General features: G+C 34.4%; 2 protein-coding genes across 2 annotated transcripts; both read left to right on the top strand.

Annotated features, from left to right (window-relative positions):
• Positions 1-4971: 4971 nt before the first annotated feature.
• Positions 4972-5259, top strand: LOC132174225 (VQ motif-containing protein). The gene has a single exon (XM_059585917.1). The coding sequence runs from the start codon at positions 4972-4974 to the stop codon at positions 5257-5259; it is 288 nt and encodes a 95-aa protein (XP_059441900.1).
• A 10422-nt stretch (positions 5260-15681) lies between these two features.
• Positions 15682-18267, top strand: LOC132174226 (exopolygalacturonase-like). Its single transcript, XM_059585918.2, has 4 exons — positions 15682-15822; positions 15951-16259; positions 16879-17394; positions 18043-18267. The coding sequence occupies exons 1-4, from the start codon at positions 15682-15684 to the stop codon at positions 18265-18267; spliced, it is 1191 nt and encodes a 396-aa protein (XP_059441901.2).
• The last annotated feature ends 1194 nt before the right edge of the window (positions 18268-19461 follow it).

Here is a 19461-nt window from a genome sequence, read left to right as displayed (position 1 = left end):
GTATCGGATGAGGACCTCGACTTCAACATGTGCTCGAGTTGACGAAAACGTGCCTCGTACAACGTGGTCATACTTGCCTGGGTCTCAGCTAGCCGCACAGCAACCTGCTGCTCAACCTCCACTCGCTGTGCATCTAACAGCGCAGCTATCTCCGCCCTGTGCCTCTCCCGTTCAGCTTGCTGCGCCGTTGCCTGCTCTCGCTGTGTCTGCTGAAGCGCATCCATCTCCTGCTTGTGCTTCTCCAGCTTAGCTTGTAGTGCAGTTTCTATCATTTCTGGGACACTAGAGCTCCCGGGAGGTTGTGAGCGTGGCGCGACTGGTCTATAGTAGGAGTGTATGCTACCGCGCACAGGTAGTATACCTGCTCCAACCTGGCGAACCCGACCTGCGTATTCCGGCTTATTGCCCATCCCCTGTGCGTACGCATCGTCGGGCGCCCACAGTACTGTGCCCTCGGTGACAGATTGTGTAGCAGCCGAGTCAGTGGGAAGCAACTCCTTCATCCTCTCCTGTAGGGTACACAGTAACAGAAGCAATTATAAACATTAAATTAAATTACAAAGAAATATACATTAACCAAAACATATCGGTTATTAGTAGCGTACACATTTTTCCTTCACCAAGTCATTTGGATATCCGCCAGTCTTCTTCTCGTGTGTGTTGATGTAAGACTGCGCTCGTGTTGGCGGAATCCCGGTATTTATGATCTGCATACACAAATACAACGTAAAAAATTAAAACATAAACACAATTAACATAAGTTATATATATAACTGATCAAAAAACATACTTCTTCTTGTGTAGCCCTGGCATAGCTCTTTGATCCGGTGCAGTGAGGCTCCTTGTTCTTCGACCGGATTCCCTTCATATATGCAGCATATTCCTACACAATTAATATTGTTAACATTTTAGGCTATCACATTCATTTTAATAAAACTAAACAAAACTCACTAAAATGTGTGACTTACTTGATTCTCTTTCGTACACCATATTTCCAATAATATATCCACGTCCTCTCTATTGTACGTGGATAATTGTCCTCCTTCCCTAGCCTTCACTGTCGTCGGAGTATCGTCCGATGTGATGTGAAGACTCTTCTTCAAGTCATACCTCCAAGTCGTATGCTTGTTTCGCATATCAAGGAAAGCGTCCCGTTTTATGGCCGCGATATCGCAGTCAGGTGGGATATAGAAGTGCTTCTGCATATATTCACACATATATATGCATTAACAATATTGTCCATCTATTTGAGATAAATATATGAATATATAAATCATTATCATAAATACAATAATATTTAATTATAACATACCATCAATGCATCCCAAATATCTTCCTTCTTACGCTCCGATACCTTCTTCCACTCGTCGCTAATCCGTACATAAGTACTGCTCCTGACGAACACTCTGGTCATCCGTCTAAATTTGGAAGCACTTTGTCCCACAGGCTGCCACGCAGGGTTATACTCGCACACGATCCTCTGGCCATCGGGGATCTCCCACAGCTTGTGGTTTGACTTGACACTCAATATATGGTAGTGGGTGATGCCATTTTGATCTACACCTAATACATTACGAATTGAACAAGTTAATTACTTATTTAAACTAACCACATATTAAAATTAAATAAAATACATATTCCGATATTTTAACACATATACTTACTTATCGTCCGAACCTCATCCACCTTCAACGGGCGTGTAGCGGCATCATCGGAATGCGTGTCATGTGCGACACCATCCTCATCACCCTCAGTGCTATCCGGAGGCTGTGTCTCATCACTATCATTCACCTGTGCTCCGTTACTGGGGTATGGGTGCCGTTGGAAATGGCCATGTGAAACGATCCCCATATCGCTCAACGTCGTGAAGTCAAGCGTGAACGGTGTGGATGTGCCCGGCTCTGCCACGTCAGAATGCTGAGGATCTACATGAATGTCATCACCACATCCCACGTCCCGCCCTGCATCGGTATGCCCTTCCACATGATGTGGAAGTACCGGTCTATACCCTTCTGGCTCCATATTAGCTCGGGGAGACGAATGTAAATCATGGGCGGCGGATGTCAACCGTACGGTCGGTTGCCCCTGTGCTTTTCTCTTTCCCCTATAACTCATGTCTCCCTGCAAAATACGTTGCGAAACAAATTAGCCTTCAAAGTAATTAAATAAGTACAAGTATATGTAAAGTAATCACACATGTAAAATTTTACGTGCATATACTAGTTACTTGGAGTGTTATTTCAATTACCTTTAGCAATGAGATAAATCTATTAGTTTTGGTCTTTGATATTATGGATGTAATTCTTTTTCTTTTTATTTTTTTCTGCATTTTTTGAGGATTGCTTATCGGTTATTTGGTGATGCCATTTTGATCAAAATTTATTTTATTGTTTATGATTGATAGATGATAGGACTGGCTCCTAACTTCTAATTTCTCTATTTAGTCCATACATGTATACATACATGTGTGCTCGTGGACACATGGATGCTTGACTAAGATATCTCATGCATAGTTGATACGTTGATTAAACCATTTGACCATGTAGTGATAATGCTCCAATGGAAAAAGATGTCATGAGTTTTCGTAGGTTGTTCTTTTTTCCAATTAGGTAGATAATCGTGGCATATTCTTGCAATTGATGGCAATCGTGAAGTCGAGAGCTTTGGCTTTTGAGCTTAAACTAATAACTCTTTCTAAGTCCTATTTGTGGTCCATCTTTTGAAATAAAAATCTAAAGTCACTGATTTAAGCTAAGATGTATAGTTTCCTCAACAACAAAAAAAGGCACTAATTGATAGATCCTCAATTAGGTTGTCACAAGAATTACTATCACCGTCAATGGAATATTGATCTTCATGAGATGTATATTACTTTAAAAATTACTTTAAAGTAATTTTTAATACTGTTTTTGGAAAGTTATGAATTCTTGAAAGCTTATCCTTATGATATATATTTATTTCTACCTTATGTCAATTTGTCAATTTTATGAACATGTAAGTGAAATTTGTCAATTTGTCAATTTGTCAATTTGTCAATTTCATTTATAGTGAAATTTGTCAATTTGTCAAATTTCATTTAGGTTACATGTTCATTTAAAATTGACAAATTGACAAATTCTTAAAATTGACAAATCTAGTTATCTAAATATATATCATTACTGCTTTGGCACGTCATGTTCATTTAGGCTGAAAGCTTATCCTTATGAATTGATCTCATAGCTATAGGTTTATCTCCTTTCCTTGCATCTTTCTTTTATAACATTAATGCTGGGAATTTATGGGCAGCATATATACAGCCATATATATATATATATATATATATATATATATATATATATATATAGCAGGGTAAGCTACTAATTAACGACAGAGTAAGCTATATATATTCAAAAACCAAATTCATATTTATGGAGTGAAGCTAGCATTATATTAATCCTCATGTAAATATATATATATCATTACTGCTTTGGATTAGACAATCAAATTCAAAATATTAGACTAAATTAGCACAAACATCACCCAACCTAGCATGCAAACACCAAATCCAAACCAAACAAATAAATAAGTACAAGGATGCATGTACATATATATATATATATACCTGTGAGGAGCTCTTGTAGGAGCTAAAAATGGAGGTAGCTAGAGAGGACGACGGGCGGCCGGTTCAGCTGCGGGCGCGCGGAGTAACAGTGCAATCGTGACAGAGAAACTGATCCCTTGATCAAGAAACACTTTGGGCAGAAGAAAAAAAAGGAAGACTTTGGGCAGAAGAAAAAAAAATTTCCTCAGGTTCAGCAATGGCGCTTGGAAGAAAGAAAGAAAAACAGAGGACAATGTGTTTTTTTGGGAGAACAGAGAGACACGTAGTGGCATGGCCGGAAGTGCCTGCCTCCAGCTGGCCAGCTGGGGGAAAAGAAAAAAAAAAAAAAAAAAATTTAAAAACTCGCGCGCCAGACCTCTTAATTAAGAGGCATGGCGCGCTGGCCGGAGGGATGGGACGCACGGCGCGCGGACCGACGAACGCGCGTGCATGCGCAGGGCCGCAGGGACAATTCCTCACGTGCCGTGTTTGGCACGTCAGTAAATCCTGATGTGCCAAACATGGCCCGTCAGGAATGATATAATATATATATTATATATATGATATATTATATATATATATATATATATATATATATATATATATATATATATATACCTATAATTATATAACTAGGTATAATTATACCTATAATAATCTGAAACTTCAAAATATCTGATAATTCTAATTATAATTTTATATATAATTATGATATATATATATATATATATATATATATATATATATATCATTTGGATAATTATATATCATTTTATATATAATTATAATTATATATATCATTTTATATATCATATTAATATTATATATATATATATATAATATATCTCTGATATATTATATATATATATATATATATATACTCTGACGTGGCAATGTGCCACGTCAGAATTTTTCTGACGTGGTAACTTCCACCACGTCAGTAATTATATCAATTTTTATTTTAAGAAAAATGAAATTTTGTCCCCACGTTCATGTATTTTAAACGTCAAAATTTTTCCGACGTGTGAATAGTAACATGTCAGAATTTTCTGACGTGTTACTATTCAAATGTCAGAAAAAATTCCCCTGACGTTTATATTTTAAACGTCAGGAAATTGCCGAGGTGGCAAAAAAAAATTTACTGTAGTGTGTGGAACATGATTTCCTTGTAGTGTGTGGAACATGATTTCCTCAATTGCGCGTGGCTCGACCCAGTCTTCGTGGCACTTCTAGAATCTAGACAACGGTCAACTTGTCTCGTCTCTTCTCCTTCAACAAATGTCAACCCCGGCAGCCATCAAATTCCCTCCCTATAAAATAATAAAACCTCTCTCACAAAAATCCACCACTTTAAACCCTTTGAAGCAGAGCTAACTAGCCAGTCATTTCCGATGCCGGGAAGCGGTAGAAAGCCGATGAAGGTTGTGATAATCAACACACACTACGTAGAAACTGATGCAACGAGCTTCAAATCCGTTGTGCAGAAGCTGACCGGAAAGGATTCCACGCTGGCGAATGATCCGGAAGAGTCGGAGAGCAGGATTCATTTCAGAGAAAGAATGGCGACGACAAGGTCCAGTAGTAGCGTTCAAATTTTGATGAGAAATTCGTCCTTCAAGGAGTTTGATAGATTGCTTAGGGAGGTGCCGCCATTATTAATGCATGAGCTATGTGAATGATTATTATTTCATTCAACTCTATTTATGTTTCATCGGTTTTTTTTTTTTTTTTTTTTTTTTTTTTTTTTTTTGTAAATTTATTTATTCTTGTTTACATGCTGTATTATATATATATGCAGTGTTGTTTGACTTTTGAAAGTTAAGCAGTTGAAATTCATTCATCTTTGTGTAATAGAAATTAATTAATTTATGTTGGTCCAGCATGTTGCTGGAGAGCTTTGTAAATCTTTGATTTGTTGTTGTTAATTAATAAAAATTCAATTAATCTAAGAAATAATATTAATTCATCAGAGAATTAAACACCTTAATTTATTTGGCCTCTACTTAATTAGACCATGATATTAAAACATTTCCTACATTAGATACTTGAGGATCAATATATATATATAAATTTCCTTTCCCCTTTAAGGAAAATGATATGTGCTTGATCTCCTGGTGTTCTCCTAGTATCCTCCTACTTTTAGGTGGATATTATTTTCTAAAATCCAAGTGAGAAATAATGACAACTTTCTTTTTTGTTTTTTTAGAAAACAATATTTACCTAAGATTAGGAGGACACAAGTAGAATACTAGAAGATCACCTAACATTCTCCATATGGGAAAAGAGGGAAAAACGTTTAAATGCGTAAAATTCAATTCAAGTGATTAATTTTTTTTCTTCTTAAAATGATGATTTTAATGAATAGATATAACTCTGACATAAGTTATTTATTTTGGATAATTAAAATGTTAAACAAGATTAAGTTTTATGTGTAATATGTAATTTAAATGGGAGTAAATTGACAAAGTCAAGGTTCTAATATCATGTTAAATTACCACTTATCTCATAAGATTAAACGTATAGGAAGAGATAAATTTAATCACTTTTTTTTTTTTTTTTTTTTTTGAAGTGAAACTTAATACTTATATTAAACCAATAACTGTTGATCTGCAATTACAACAACATGAATGCACAAAGGACATTCAAACCGCCAAATAACCTCCTCATTACAGTTTAATGCAAATTTAGCCAACCTATGTACAGCTTCATTTCCTTCATGTTTAACATGTAGAGCCTTCCACTGACAAGAGCGATTAAGAATAAATTTAGCATCATCCACTAAATGCCCATACCTTCCCCAACATCCAACAGATTTACGAAGAGCATTTACAACTTCAAGTGAATCCCCTTCTACCTCAACCTTGCTAAAACCAAACTTCGAACAAATTCAGCCATTTTCCATGCTGCTAGAGCCTCTGCTGTAGAAGGATCAAGTGTGGCTGTCATGGAACTACACAAGGCAGCAATAACAACCCCTGCATGGTCCCTTGCCAATATACCCATTCCCACCTTTTTCCCATCTTTAGTTAATGCAGCATCCCAATTGACTTTGATGAAGTCTTCTACAGGTTGCATCCATTTTTCCACTACAGGTTCCCTTGAAATAATGGCTATTTTCTTTGTTGCTTGCTCTGCTTTATTAATAGCCTCCCATTGATTCTGTGCTCTTCTGAAAATAGTTGATGGAGCCGTCAATACACCACCAAAAACCACATCATTTCGTCTCATCCATATCAACCTGGCTATAATTACAACAAGCTGTAATTCATATTCTGTCAATTTATTATACAGCTCAAGCAAAATGGTCAAGAAGTTATCATCAACGCATACACACTTATGAATTCTCGGGGGGACATTCCAACCATACATCTTGGGCAGAAGGACAGCTCCACAAACAGTGCCCCACCGTCTCAGTTTCCAATTCACAAATAGGACACAAAGAATCTTGAGTAATGCCCCTCTTAAACAAGTTATTCTTTGTGGCTAATATATTATTACAACTCTTCCACGGAAAAGCTTTCACCACGCTCCAACTCCTTATTTTCCAAATTTTTCTCCATGCTTTTGAAACCAATTCCACATTGAGCTGCTGCCAGTGACACCTCCAATATAAATTGAGTAATGTTATTTAGTAGACTCTCATATACAACTATAACAACATGCAGTGAAAGTCAACATTTGGATCAATAAGAGCTTGTAAAAATAAAAGTCAATCGCTGATATTCACCACCACATCATCATAGTTGAATAGCGGAATCTACTATATATATATATATATATATATATATATATATATATATATACACCAATGAAAGAGATGGTAAAATAATTAATTGAAATTAGTTGAAAATAAAGATGAAAATAAAGCAATAGAACCATCCATGTAGGTGGTAATTGCAAGTAAAATAAGCATAATGCAAGAATTTCCAAAGTAAGCGCGAAATTGGAACGTATAAAAGAGAAATGGAAAAGATTGATAATGAAAAGATATCAAAAGATCTGATTAACAAGAGTACTTACAAATTCAAACGTAGTTTAGAAGTAGCGAAAGTATACAAGAGCAAAACAGATTACAAATAGTAGGTAGGGTAGTTGCAGAATGAGTTCAGTGTTTAGACTAAAAGCTTCTACCCTACAATGAGAGAGATTCGTCATTTTTATAGACAAAATCCAATGGGTAAATAAAAATTACATTGAGAAAGTTAACAGTAAAAGTAAAGATCTGTAGTGTCGGCAGAAACTGTAGCAGAACGGTAGTGTCGGCAGACAAAATGATAAACTGTAGCAATAATGATTGAATTGTGCCATAATGATAGGCAAATGTCTTTAGGAATAGAAATGGTACCCTGGTGGGCAAATGTAACGGTGCCTTTGTAAAATGCAAGCGATTGGTGCCACTGCAAGTGAACGGTGCCACTGTGAAGAACAAATGAACGGTGCCACTGTGAAGGGCAAATGATTATAAATCTTCAATTTTGGGGTAATAGTTATTGGGGTTATCACCAGGGAAAGCATAATTTCCGTACCATTCTCTCATGGGATTAAAAGTAGCTTCAGAAGATGCATAAGAATTTTCTTCTTCATCTTCATCGGAATTATCATTGAGAGATTCCATAAGTGCTTTTAAAATTTCATTCTTTTCTTTTTTTTTTCTTAGAAGATTTTTTCTTAGAAGAATTGGAAGAAACAGTGGAAGTAATGGCATCTGTTTCTTTGGGAGGGGAAAGGAAAGTACTAGGAGTTATCACTTTGGCAAGATTGCCAATGGCTAATTGACTGCGAATTGGAGGGGCTTGGATTTTTGATATTTTCAACGATATTATCAACCCGTGGGTAGTTATCCCACCATTTTACATATCAATGTCGTTCTACCTTGTCATCAAGAATGACATATTGCCATTTTATGATCCAAGGAATTTTGAACTTTTTGACAAAATGCAGAATGTGGGGAAATTTGGCCCCATGTTCATCAATATTGTAAAGATTTTTTTAATGATTTGAAAGTCTCAACGAGTTTAAGTGGGAGAATATCAGGAACAAGACCAAATTTCATCCACCATCTGGAGAACTAGAGAGGGAGGATGCCTCCAAATTCTTTATCCAAGTTTATGAACCAAGAGCGGTCAAACATAGGATTTTGGTAGAGCATGAATTTGGACCAGGCATCAATCTAATCATAATAGCAGAAAGGGATAGGGAAATCTTCCAATTTTCTTGGGTTCGAGGGATGTTCCCCCCAATCTTTTTCAGGAATGATTCTATCAAAATAAACACTGTGATAAAGTAATTTTTTGGGTTCAATTTTACTGTAAATGGGTTTGAAATGAACAGACTTTGACTGGAGCAGGATATTAGTGTAGTATGAAAGAGTTTTCAGAGGATGCTTAGGGATTCAATGAAACTGGGAAGGAAAGTAAGATGCGGCAATTTGAGTAGGAGATTTAATGTGAGAATGATTTATCTCAATATGAAATAAATGTTCGGAATGAGGAAGAACGACATAAGCTGATGCTTTATCGTATTTAATGAAAGGAATAGTGGATTTTTGAGAAGAAATGACAAAAGGGTCATAATATGAAACGAGAGCACTAGAGTAGGTAGCTGGTGATCTGGGGCTAAAAGCCGAGAAATGGTTAGCAAGAGTAACAGATGAATTAGTAACGGAAGCAGTAATGGCAAACTCTCGTTTTAAGACCAAAGCCTTGGAGTCAATCTTCTCCTTATCCTTTTTGCTTGCCATGTTGGCACTACAAAAATTCACGAGTGAGAAAATCTGGAATAGAGTTATTGGAACCTTTAATGTATTCAATATCAAAATAAAAAACGCTTAAAATGGCTTGCCATCTGGCAAAAATTTGTTTTGATGTAATGTTTTCAACATCTTTTTTCAGAGTGTATTTAGCAGATTTACAATCAATGCATAACAAAAACTTTTAATGTAACAAATCAGATTGAAATTTAGTAATACATAAAACAACAGAAAGAATTTCTTTCTTAATAGTACTATAATTAGCTTGCATATTGTTCCAGGATCTGGAATGGAATTGAACAATTTGTTCAGGAGATCCTGGAGAAACAATTTGTTTCAGAATGCCTCTGAAGCCGTTTCAGAAGCATCAGTTTCAACGATTTTGAAAGCATTATCGAAGGGAATACCTAAGCAAGGTAGGGTCTTAACATGAGTTTTAATCTCTTTAATGAGTGAAGTGTGAATTCCAGTCCAAGGAGGAGGGTGGTTTTGTAAACGATCAAACAAAGGCTTGCAATGTTTTCTCAGGTCTTTGTAGAAATCCGCAATGTAATTTAAAGAACCTAAGAATTTCTAGAGCTGGGTTTTATTAATGTTAACATTAGAAAATTTATCGGCGAACTAAATAGTTCTATCAATGGGTCTAATCTGACCTTCAAAAATGTCAAAACCAAGGAATCTAATTTTGGTTTGGAAAAGCTTGATCTTTTTAGTAGAGACAACAAGTCCATTGTATTTGACTATTTCTAGAAACGAATTCAAATGTTTCTAGTGTTCATCAATAGATTTTGAATAAATCAAAACATCATCAATGTAAACGATGGTAAAATGACTGAAGGGGTTGAAAATATTGTTCATAATGTTTTGGAATTCACTAGGAGCATTCTTCAGACCAAAATGTATGACATTCCACTCATAATGCCCAAAAAGAGTAGTAAAAGCAGTCTTATACCTATCATCACTAATCTGGATTTGCCAAAACCCTGACTTCATATCGAACTTAGAAATGACTAGAGCCTCACTAATGCAACTAACTAAGTCCTTCCTATTAGGGATGTGGTACATGATCCATTCTAGCACATCATTGAGCTGTTTGTAATTCATTACTAGTCTAGGGTTTCCCTTTCGACTTCAGCATTTTTCATAACATAAAAGGCGGCACAAGACCAAGGAGACTTGTTCTTGCAAATGATACCTTTAACAAGTAAATCGGTAATTTCTTTTTGGTAAAAATCTAAAGTTTCAGCATTCATTTGAATGAGCCTAGCTTTAGTGGGAATTTTATTTTTAGAAAAAACTTTAATATATGGTAAGGAAACAATGTGCTTTTTCCTATGCCAAAAGGCAGTAAGAAGTTCAGAGCAAACGAGATCAATGATCAAAGTATTGAAAGCCGTAATCTTAGATTGCAGTAATTTATCAGAAAGTTGTTCAGCAATCTTTTTGTATTTAACTTCTTGTTTCAAAAAGTTTAAATGATTAGTTTTAGCAAAGATAATATTCAAGCGACTAACATCAATTTCAAATTTGGAAGCAAAATAGAATTTTACTTCAACACCCATTTTAATGGTTGAAACACCAGTTTCAGGAACAGTGAAAGGATAAAGCATGGCAATAAAAGAAAGGCCAAGAATAACTTTATTAGGCATATTTTTAACAAGGACAGCAGGAGTATCAAAACAAACATTGTTTTGGCAAACATGAACATTATTCAATTCATACTTAATTTGTAAACAGCTTCCACTGGCAGAATTTAATTTTTTAGTGGATTTTTCAAAAATATTTACTAGGTACTAACCCTTCTTGAATACAATTCAATCAGCACCAGAATCAATCAAAGCAATGACATCAAGAGTATAATCAGGAGCAACAATGATATTAACTTTAGTAGGTACTAACCCTTCTTGAATACAATTCAAATCAGTACCAGAATCAATCAAAGCAATGACATCAAGAGTATAATCAGAAGCAACAATGATATTAACTTTAGAATACCATTTAGGTGGAACAACCTTGTCAATAAGACTGACAATCTTGACTTTATCGGAAATCACTTTATTGTTAGATTCTGCTTCATTAGAGTGCTCAGATTGTTTATCATCATCAGAACTGTTATCGTGAAAACAATATTGAAGTTTCAGTATTAAAAGTTGTTGTTTTAAATCGTTATTATCCGTTTTAACAGTGTGCAAGTCATTTTTTAAATCAACAATTTCTTTCTTGATATTACTAATCTCATGCTGCAAATCTGAGATAGTAATCTCTTTGGATTTTTGTTTAGAAAATTGTTCCAAAGTTTCATCAAGAGAGATTTTTGCATTGTTAGGTATATTAGCATTTTTAATCATTGTATTCCTGAGTTTTTTAAAGGTAGTCTTCTTTTAATTCAGGATTTTCATTTTTTTTAAAATTAAAGTGATTAACAAATTTTCTTGTTCTTCAGTTTTTGTGAAAACATTACAAGTTTTGACATTTTTGCAGCAAGAATCATTACAACCAATTTTGAAATCATTGTCAGAGAATTCACTAGCAGAATGGTAATTGGAGTCATCTGAGGTTGTTAAAAATTCACTGTCAAATGAATCAGAAGAATTAATTGATTGCAGAATTCTAAAAAGATTTTCTTTTTCATTGTCGTCAATTTTTAAAGCTTTAATTTCTTTTTTCAATTTTTTGGGCGGTTCTGGACATTTGTCAGCAAAATGTCCTGGTTTTCTGCTGTTAAAACATTTTCTTTTGGAAAAATATTTATCGAATTTGGAAGTATTCTTTTTGGGTTTTTTAGCAGAAAATTTTTTAACGGGTTTATTAAATCTTTTTTTCTTGTAACTATTGTAATATGGGGTAGGTCTTTTCTTGAAATCTCTATCGGGTTTCTTTCTATTTCTCCGAGAGGGAACCATAGGAGGTAACCCAAATTGTTCGCAGAAATTACCCATTTCATATTTAGCTTTTTTAGTATTCTTCAATTGTTGTCTTATCATTTTTTGGTCGATGCACATTTTTATGCCAAGTTTTTTAATGGTAGAAAACAAATCACAATAAGTTAAGTTTTCATATTCAATTAATCCAGTGCTATAGTTAATAAGTTCATCCTTAACTTTGTGAGCGAATAATGAAGGTAATCCATCAATAAATTTTTCTTTCTAATAAGGTTTCTGACTATCAGATCTAACCATAACATGAGAAAGAAAAACATCTTAATACCATCTATAATCAGACATAGTAGGACAACGAAGATTATTCAGGTAATCAGAGTTGCGAGAAGTAATGTTCAGGGATTCCAATGAATTGTTTAATGATGGTATAAATCAATGTGTTAACGCTATCCGGTTCGCTTGTGCCACGTTGTTCATCAAATATTGGAAAACCATCTTCATCTTTCTTGACAGCTTTCCTAATTATTTATCGAGATTCTTCAGTAAGATGTTTGTCCCACCAATTCCGAAGAGTTCCAGAGAAACCAGTAGAAAGCAGATCAACAATTTCTGATTGGTTTAAATTGTGATTAGTAACGTAAGCATTAGTAGCCATGGACATGTGATTCATTTTATTTAACACTTCTTGTTCAAACAAGCCATCGATGTTCCATTCATAGAGTTTATCTGCTGAAACGGAAAACTGAGATTGAAAAAATCTTTCTTCAAACTATAAATCAGGAGGAGTGGGTTTTGAATACCAATTTTTTGTGATATTAATGGGTTTGGTTTTATCAAAAATTCTTTGGAGTTTTTCCTCCAGATCATTGCTTCCAAAATTTTCTTCAATCATTGTAATGTTGAAATCAGAAGGACATTGAGAATATTCAGAATTTTCGGAATCAGAAGTTTCATCAATCTTTTGAATAACACAAGCTTTTTCAGAAGTGCTGGCTTGACTGGCTTTTAATTCTGACAATATTTTGTCAATCTTTTCAACATTTTTTTGGTAGTGGTTCTCAGCCCAAGATTTTTTCTTTCTTCAGGTAGAGAAATGATTGGTTTTTCAGTTTTAAAACCAGGGATAATGAGAATATCAATTTTATCTTCAATGCGGTCCAATTGTTGACCAATGATATGAATGGATTTATTGACAAAATTGTTTTGCTCAATGATTTTTCTAGTTTCATTGTGGGCAGGATCATGAGTTTTAAAAGGGGAGACTTTAACAGTAGTATCAGTTCCATAAGTACGGACTAATCAATTTTCAAAAGGTGGATAAGAAGCTTTGACAGTGGTTTTGTTTTATTTAATAAAATATTTTTTTAACAAAATTTAGAACATTGTTGGTGGGGTAATGATTTTGAAGAAAATAAAAAAATAAAAAATGTTTTTGTTCTTCAATAATTTTTTCAGTCTAATGGACTTTGATAAGGGATCTTTCTTTTTCAGAAAATTTAGAACGGTAAGCATGTCTTAATAGTTGATTTTCTTTTGAGAAAAAAATATTTTTGTAAAGCAGGCCAATCGATTTGGGAAAATAAATTTTTTGTAGGAGCATAAATAACATTTAATTGATGGGAAGGAGGAAGGGATTCGTTAAAATCAGAAGCAGAAGGAGAAATGGATCCTTCGTCATCATCAACTTGAGTGGGAGGAGGAGTTTGCTTAGTAGTGTAAAAAGCAGAAGAAATTTGAGAATCAACAGAAACACTCTTTAATTTTAAATCAGTATGAGCAAGAAATTTTTCAACGTCTTTATCTTTTCGTTGGAGTCCTTCTGTGGTGGTTGAACGAGCAAAAGAATTCCTTCTTTCATTGATCAACAATGGTCTTTCAATTTTGTTAGAAAGGTTCAAATCAGAAAAACTAATCTTAACAGATCCATCCAAATACTGTTGGATGTAATCAAGATTAGTGGTATCATTTTCTACTCTAGCAGGCCTAGATACATTCTCCAAAAGCCATTCGTTAGGAAGATCAATTTCATCCTAGCGAATCATTTTAGGAGTACGTATATTAGTATCTTGAGTAGAACTTTGAATTAACAAAGTAGAGCTACCAAAGTTTTTGATTACAACTTGAGGATTCAAATTGGTTTTTAATAATTTGTAATAAATGAGGTAGATGATAGCAAGGGGTCTACTACCTTCTTCTATGTCATAACCAGAGGTTAGTACATTCAAAGTTAGAGCTTTAACGATGTGAATGTCATTCAAAGCAAGAGTCAGATTAGGAAAAGCATCAAAATGGATGAGACCATTAAACAGAGAAGATTGTATCATACCAAGAATGCTATGTTGGAAATTAACAAATCGAGCATCATGAAAGCATAACAAAACAGAGGCATTAATACCCAATCTGTTAATGGTTTAAGAGCAACTTGGACAGATCCAATATGCAAAAATTTAAAACCTTTAGCAAGGGAATTATTAACGAATTTTTTATTGAACAATTGGGATCTTTCATTATTACTGGCAATGACAAACGTTTGTTTAACGGTTTTAATAGAGTATTTAGCTTTCCAAGTGGATTTTATCCAAGAGGTAGTGTAAACTTCCTTAGTGGAAAGTTTAAGGATATTTCATTTATCGAAATTTAACGAATTATCATCTTCAATAGAGAAATGTTCAACGTTTACAACGGTGGTAAACTAGACCTAAAGCTAACAAAAGAATTTGATCTCCACATCTTCAAAAGCTAAAATCTAATACTCTCTTTAGACATAGGCTCCTATCCAAGAACTCACAACACATATCCTTGGGCAAAACTAACCTTTAATCATGCCCAAAGACGTCAAAACCCAGGCTTAAGACAGGACTAAGAAGTCAACCGAGGTTACCTGACGCGGGGGGGGGGGGGGGGGGGGTTGTGGTTGGTTTATAACTGAGAGAGAAAGAGATATGGGGTAAAGCAAGTACAAAACTTAAGCAAGTGGAAACACGGATCCTCAACGTCTTTGATACCCCATATATATATATATATATATATATAAAACCCCATATATATATATATGGGGTTTTGAGTGAGACAAGCACACATCACTTTCTCCTTTTGGGCTGAAAATTATAATCCTATCATACCGATTTTTTTATTTTATATATATATATAGATTCTGTCAACTTTCCATATTTAGTTTCTCAAAATACTCACTATATAGAAGAAAGAAATCTTTCATATTTCCAAATTAAGAAACGTCAATAAAATCAAATCTGTACGAAACTAAATTCATCGTACGACAGTATCATATCTTTTATATCGTTAAATAATTAAACTTCAACGGCAACGACCCATTTAAGAGTCTGTCTTCTGGTTCTATTTCTCGGTAATTAGGTTGCTGTCTCAACTGTGCTGCCGGCGTCTTTGGGAAGGTCGGAATAAGAGAACGCTCGTCTCGAAAAGAGAAGAATAAGGAGAAGAAAAACAAAAAAGAAATGGGTTCGAAACTCGCATTTGGCTGGGCTTGCTTGTTAACATGTTTGATGGTATTGGTTACCGAAGTTCGAGGCCAAGTCAAGTTTTTCAACGTGATGAACTACGGTGCAGTTGCAGATGGAACAACCGATAACAGTAAAGTATAACACATGAAATATTTAATTAAAATGATACGTGAATGTTAGAAATAATTTAAATTTAGAACTTCTGCTTTATTTTGTAGCAAAAAAAATATATTAATAAATTGTGATTTTTTTTTTTTGTTAAGGGATTTGTGAGAGCATGGAAGGAAGCATGTGAATGGAAGGGAAGGGCTAGGGTTTTGATCCCGCAAGGAACATACATGGTGAGCTCGGGGAGATTTGAGGGTCCATGCAAGGGGCTGATGACCGTTATGATTAAAGGGGTGCTCAAGGCTCCTACTGATCCAACCAAGTTTTCAACGGAGAATTGGATAAATTTCCGATATGTTGACCGTTTGACCGTGAGTGGCGGCGGCACCTTAGACGGCCAGGGACAGGTGGCTTGGCGCTTCAATGACTGCAGAGACAATCCCAATTGTCCTGCTCTACCTACTGTATGTTTTTTATTTTTTTTATTTTTTATTTAGTCACTTCTGAAAGAAAAACAATTTTGAAATTGAGGATGGAATACCGAATATGTGATCGAAAATTGGATTGAGGATAAAAAAGGGTGTCCCATTATTTTCATCTTCTTCCGTCATGCATGCCATTTCTCTTTTTTTATATTCACTTTTTACCTGTCTGAAGTAAAAAGTAAAAAAATGTTTTATGAAATAGTAGTTTTCTTCATATAAATAGCAACCTTATGTCTAGAATTATGCATGCTTTGAATAGAAAGCCGAAAAGCCAAAATAAAAAAAAAAAAAAAAAAATTGAGGATGAATAGAGGCATAAGATATGGATATGTACCAGGTGAATTAAACGAATAAGACCTTCAACCTTAATTCATTAATTTCGTGATGGATTTATGTCGAGTTTGTGGGTCGTGTAAAGAATTATTAATCTTAAATGTCACATGTCGGGTTTGAGTTGTGTCGAGACATGAGTATAAGATTATATAAACCAACTATAACTTGACCTATTCAATTGAATGAGATAGACTCATCGACCTTTACCTTCTAATTTAGTGTTGAGTTCATATTGAGACGTTATTTTGTTTGAAATACTTCGCAGACAATGAGATTTGATTTTGTGACCAATGCTCGGATTCATCACTTGAGGTCTATTGACAGCAAAAGCAACCATCTTGTGATATTCGGTTGTGAGAATGTGAACATTAGTAGTATCAGAATATCGGCTCCCGGCAACAGCCCCAACACAGACGGGATCAAAATTGGACACTCACACCGCATTGGAATCGCGCATTCCACAATCGGCACCGGCGACGATTGTATAGCCATGCTGTCCGGAGCTACAAAGATCCATATTTCTAACGTTGTTTGTGGACCCGGGCATGGGATAAGCATCGGCAGCCTCGGCAAAAACGGAGACGAAGATGATGTGAGCGGAGTAGTCGTCAGAAACTGCACCTTTCAAGGTACTTCTGATGGAGTGAGAATCAAAACGTGGGCTTCTCCGTCACTCGGCAGGGCTTCTGATTTTATATATGAAGACATTTTCATGGAACATGTCGGCAATCCCATCATTATTGATCAAGAATATTGCCCTTACCCCCCTTGCAATCAAGAGGTAATTAATTTCAATCAACCTTTTCTTACTTATTTTGATTTTGTTACAAAATTAGCCTCTATAAAATCTCATAATACAAAGGAATGCTTTGAATTTTTTTCTAATTTTTTCTATAAAAAAAAGGGAAAAAAATCAAATATTGTCATTAGGTTTTCATGTACATAGGTTTCTAAGGTTTTCTTATTAATTATTTCAAATAGGTTCAACCTATTATCCAATTAACTAATGGTATGCCGCATTAAACCAATCCATTAATGCTACATGGCTCTCATGTGATAACTCTACGCGCTATGTAGTACAATTACTTTAAATTATAAATATATATTGAATTTTTTTTTTTAAAGAAAAGTTGAAAAAAAAAATTTAATTTAGGGTATATTTGTAATTTGATTTTTTTAAAAAAAATTATTCAAGATATATTTATAATTTAAAGTAATTATGCCACGTGGTATATATGTACATGGCATGTGAAACAGGAGACATGGTACTAATTGATTGATCAAACATGACATATTGTTAATTAATTGGATGGTGGGTTAATAGTGGATTTTTTTTTTTAAAATAATTTTTTATAAGCATACTATGCCAGTTTCTGATTAAAAAGATGATGTAAAATAAATATGTGATTTGAAATATTCTTGTGGATAGGGCTCTCTTGTGCAAATCAGCAATGTCACATACAGAAACATATGGGGAATTTCCGATTCAAAAGTTGCAGTTACTCTCCGATGTAGCGGAAGCAGATCATGCAAAAACGTAGTGTTGGAGGACATCAATCTGGCTTACCGTGGCCCTGGCGGACCTGCAACCGCGCTGTGCTCTCATGTGAATGGTCGCTCTCTTGGCCATCAAACCCCTCCCTCTTGCATATAGTCTGGCTTGCGCTTTCCAGCTAGCTATTTTATTAAGCTTCCTTCAGCAGACAGAAAAAAGCTTCAAATAATGTATAGAATCCGGTGCTTCTGGCAGCTCATTCTCTCTTTATCAGAAAATTTATGCTCAATAATTGAGATATTAAATAGGATGTGTTGGGTATTAATGTATTGGAATTTTTCTACGGCTACGATTTGCCCGTTCCACTACAAAGAAATAAAGCCAAAAAAAACTCAGCTCAAAAAATGGCTGTTTTTATAAATTAATGAAGCAACAAATGGATCATAACTGTTCAACAGCTCAATATTGCAAAAGGATAAAAATTTCCTCCAAACCGCTCCGAAGGAAATATCCTCCAACCTATTTCAAATAGTGCCAAGTGTTTATAAACATTTAGAACATACATTAAATTCTTAAGGTCATTAATAGAAGTTTACTAACTTAGACTAACGTTTTAAATGTTTATAGACACTTGACACTATTTTGAATGAGTTATATATATATATATATATATATATATATATATATATATATATATATATATTGTGATAAATATAATGTTATGATTAGATATGATAATATTTGAATTGGAATTGGATTCCAATTCATTATGATTAGATTATTTAAATTAGTATTAGTTTATTTAATATTAAGAAATAAATATAATGTTATGATTAGATATGATAATATTTGAATTGAAATTGCATTCCAATTCATTATGATTAGATTATTTAAATTAGTATTAGTTTATTTAATATTAAGAAAAGATTATTAGGATTAGAGTTTATTTGAATTTGAATATTAGAACTTTAGGTATTATCCCTTTAAGCTTTATCTACTTGAATTTCTATTTAAAGACCATTTGGTTATTAATGAGAATCAAAGAATGATTTAGTCAAATTGTGGTATTCTCCTACCCTGAGTGGAGTATTGTGGTGTTCTTCTACCCTAAGTGAAGACCCTACCCGAAAAGAGCTCTCAAATCCTATCCAATCTTGCCGCCAAATCTCTATTTTTGTGTTGTTTACTTCCGTTTTTTGTGAACTAGTGCTTGTGGTGTTGCAAGTTTCTCTTCTCCTAGCCTTAGGCGTAGCACATACCTATGGGAGAGGCAAACATAATAAATCTTGATATGACGGTGACAAATATGGCACTCAAGTACTGGGCTTTAAGTCTCTTAGTTTAATTTTTATT

The sequence above is a fragment of the Corylus avellana genome, chromosome 3 (genome assembly GCF_965113065.1).
Source record: "Corylus avellana chromosome 3, dhCorAvel1.hap1.2, whole genome shotgun sequence".
Taxonomy (NCBI): domain Eukaryota; kingdom Viridiplantae; phylum Streptophyta; class Magnoliopsida; order Fagales; family Betulaceae; genus Corylus; species Corylus avellana.
This window is presented reverse-complemented; position numbering and strand designations above follow the sequence as displayed.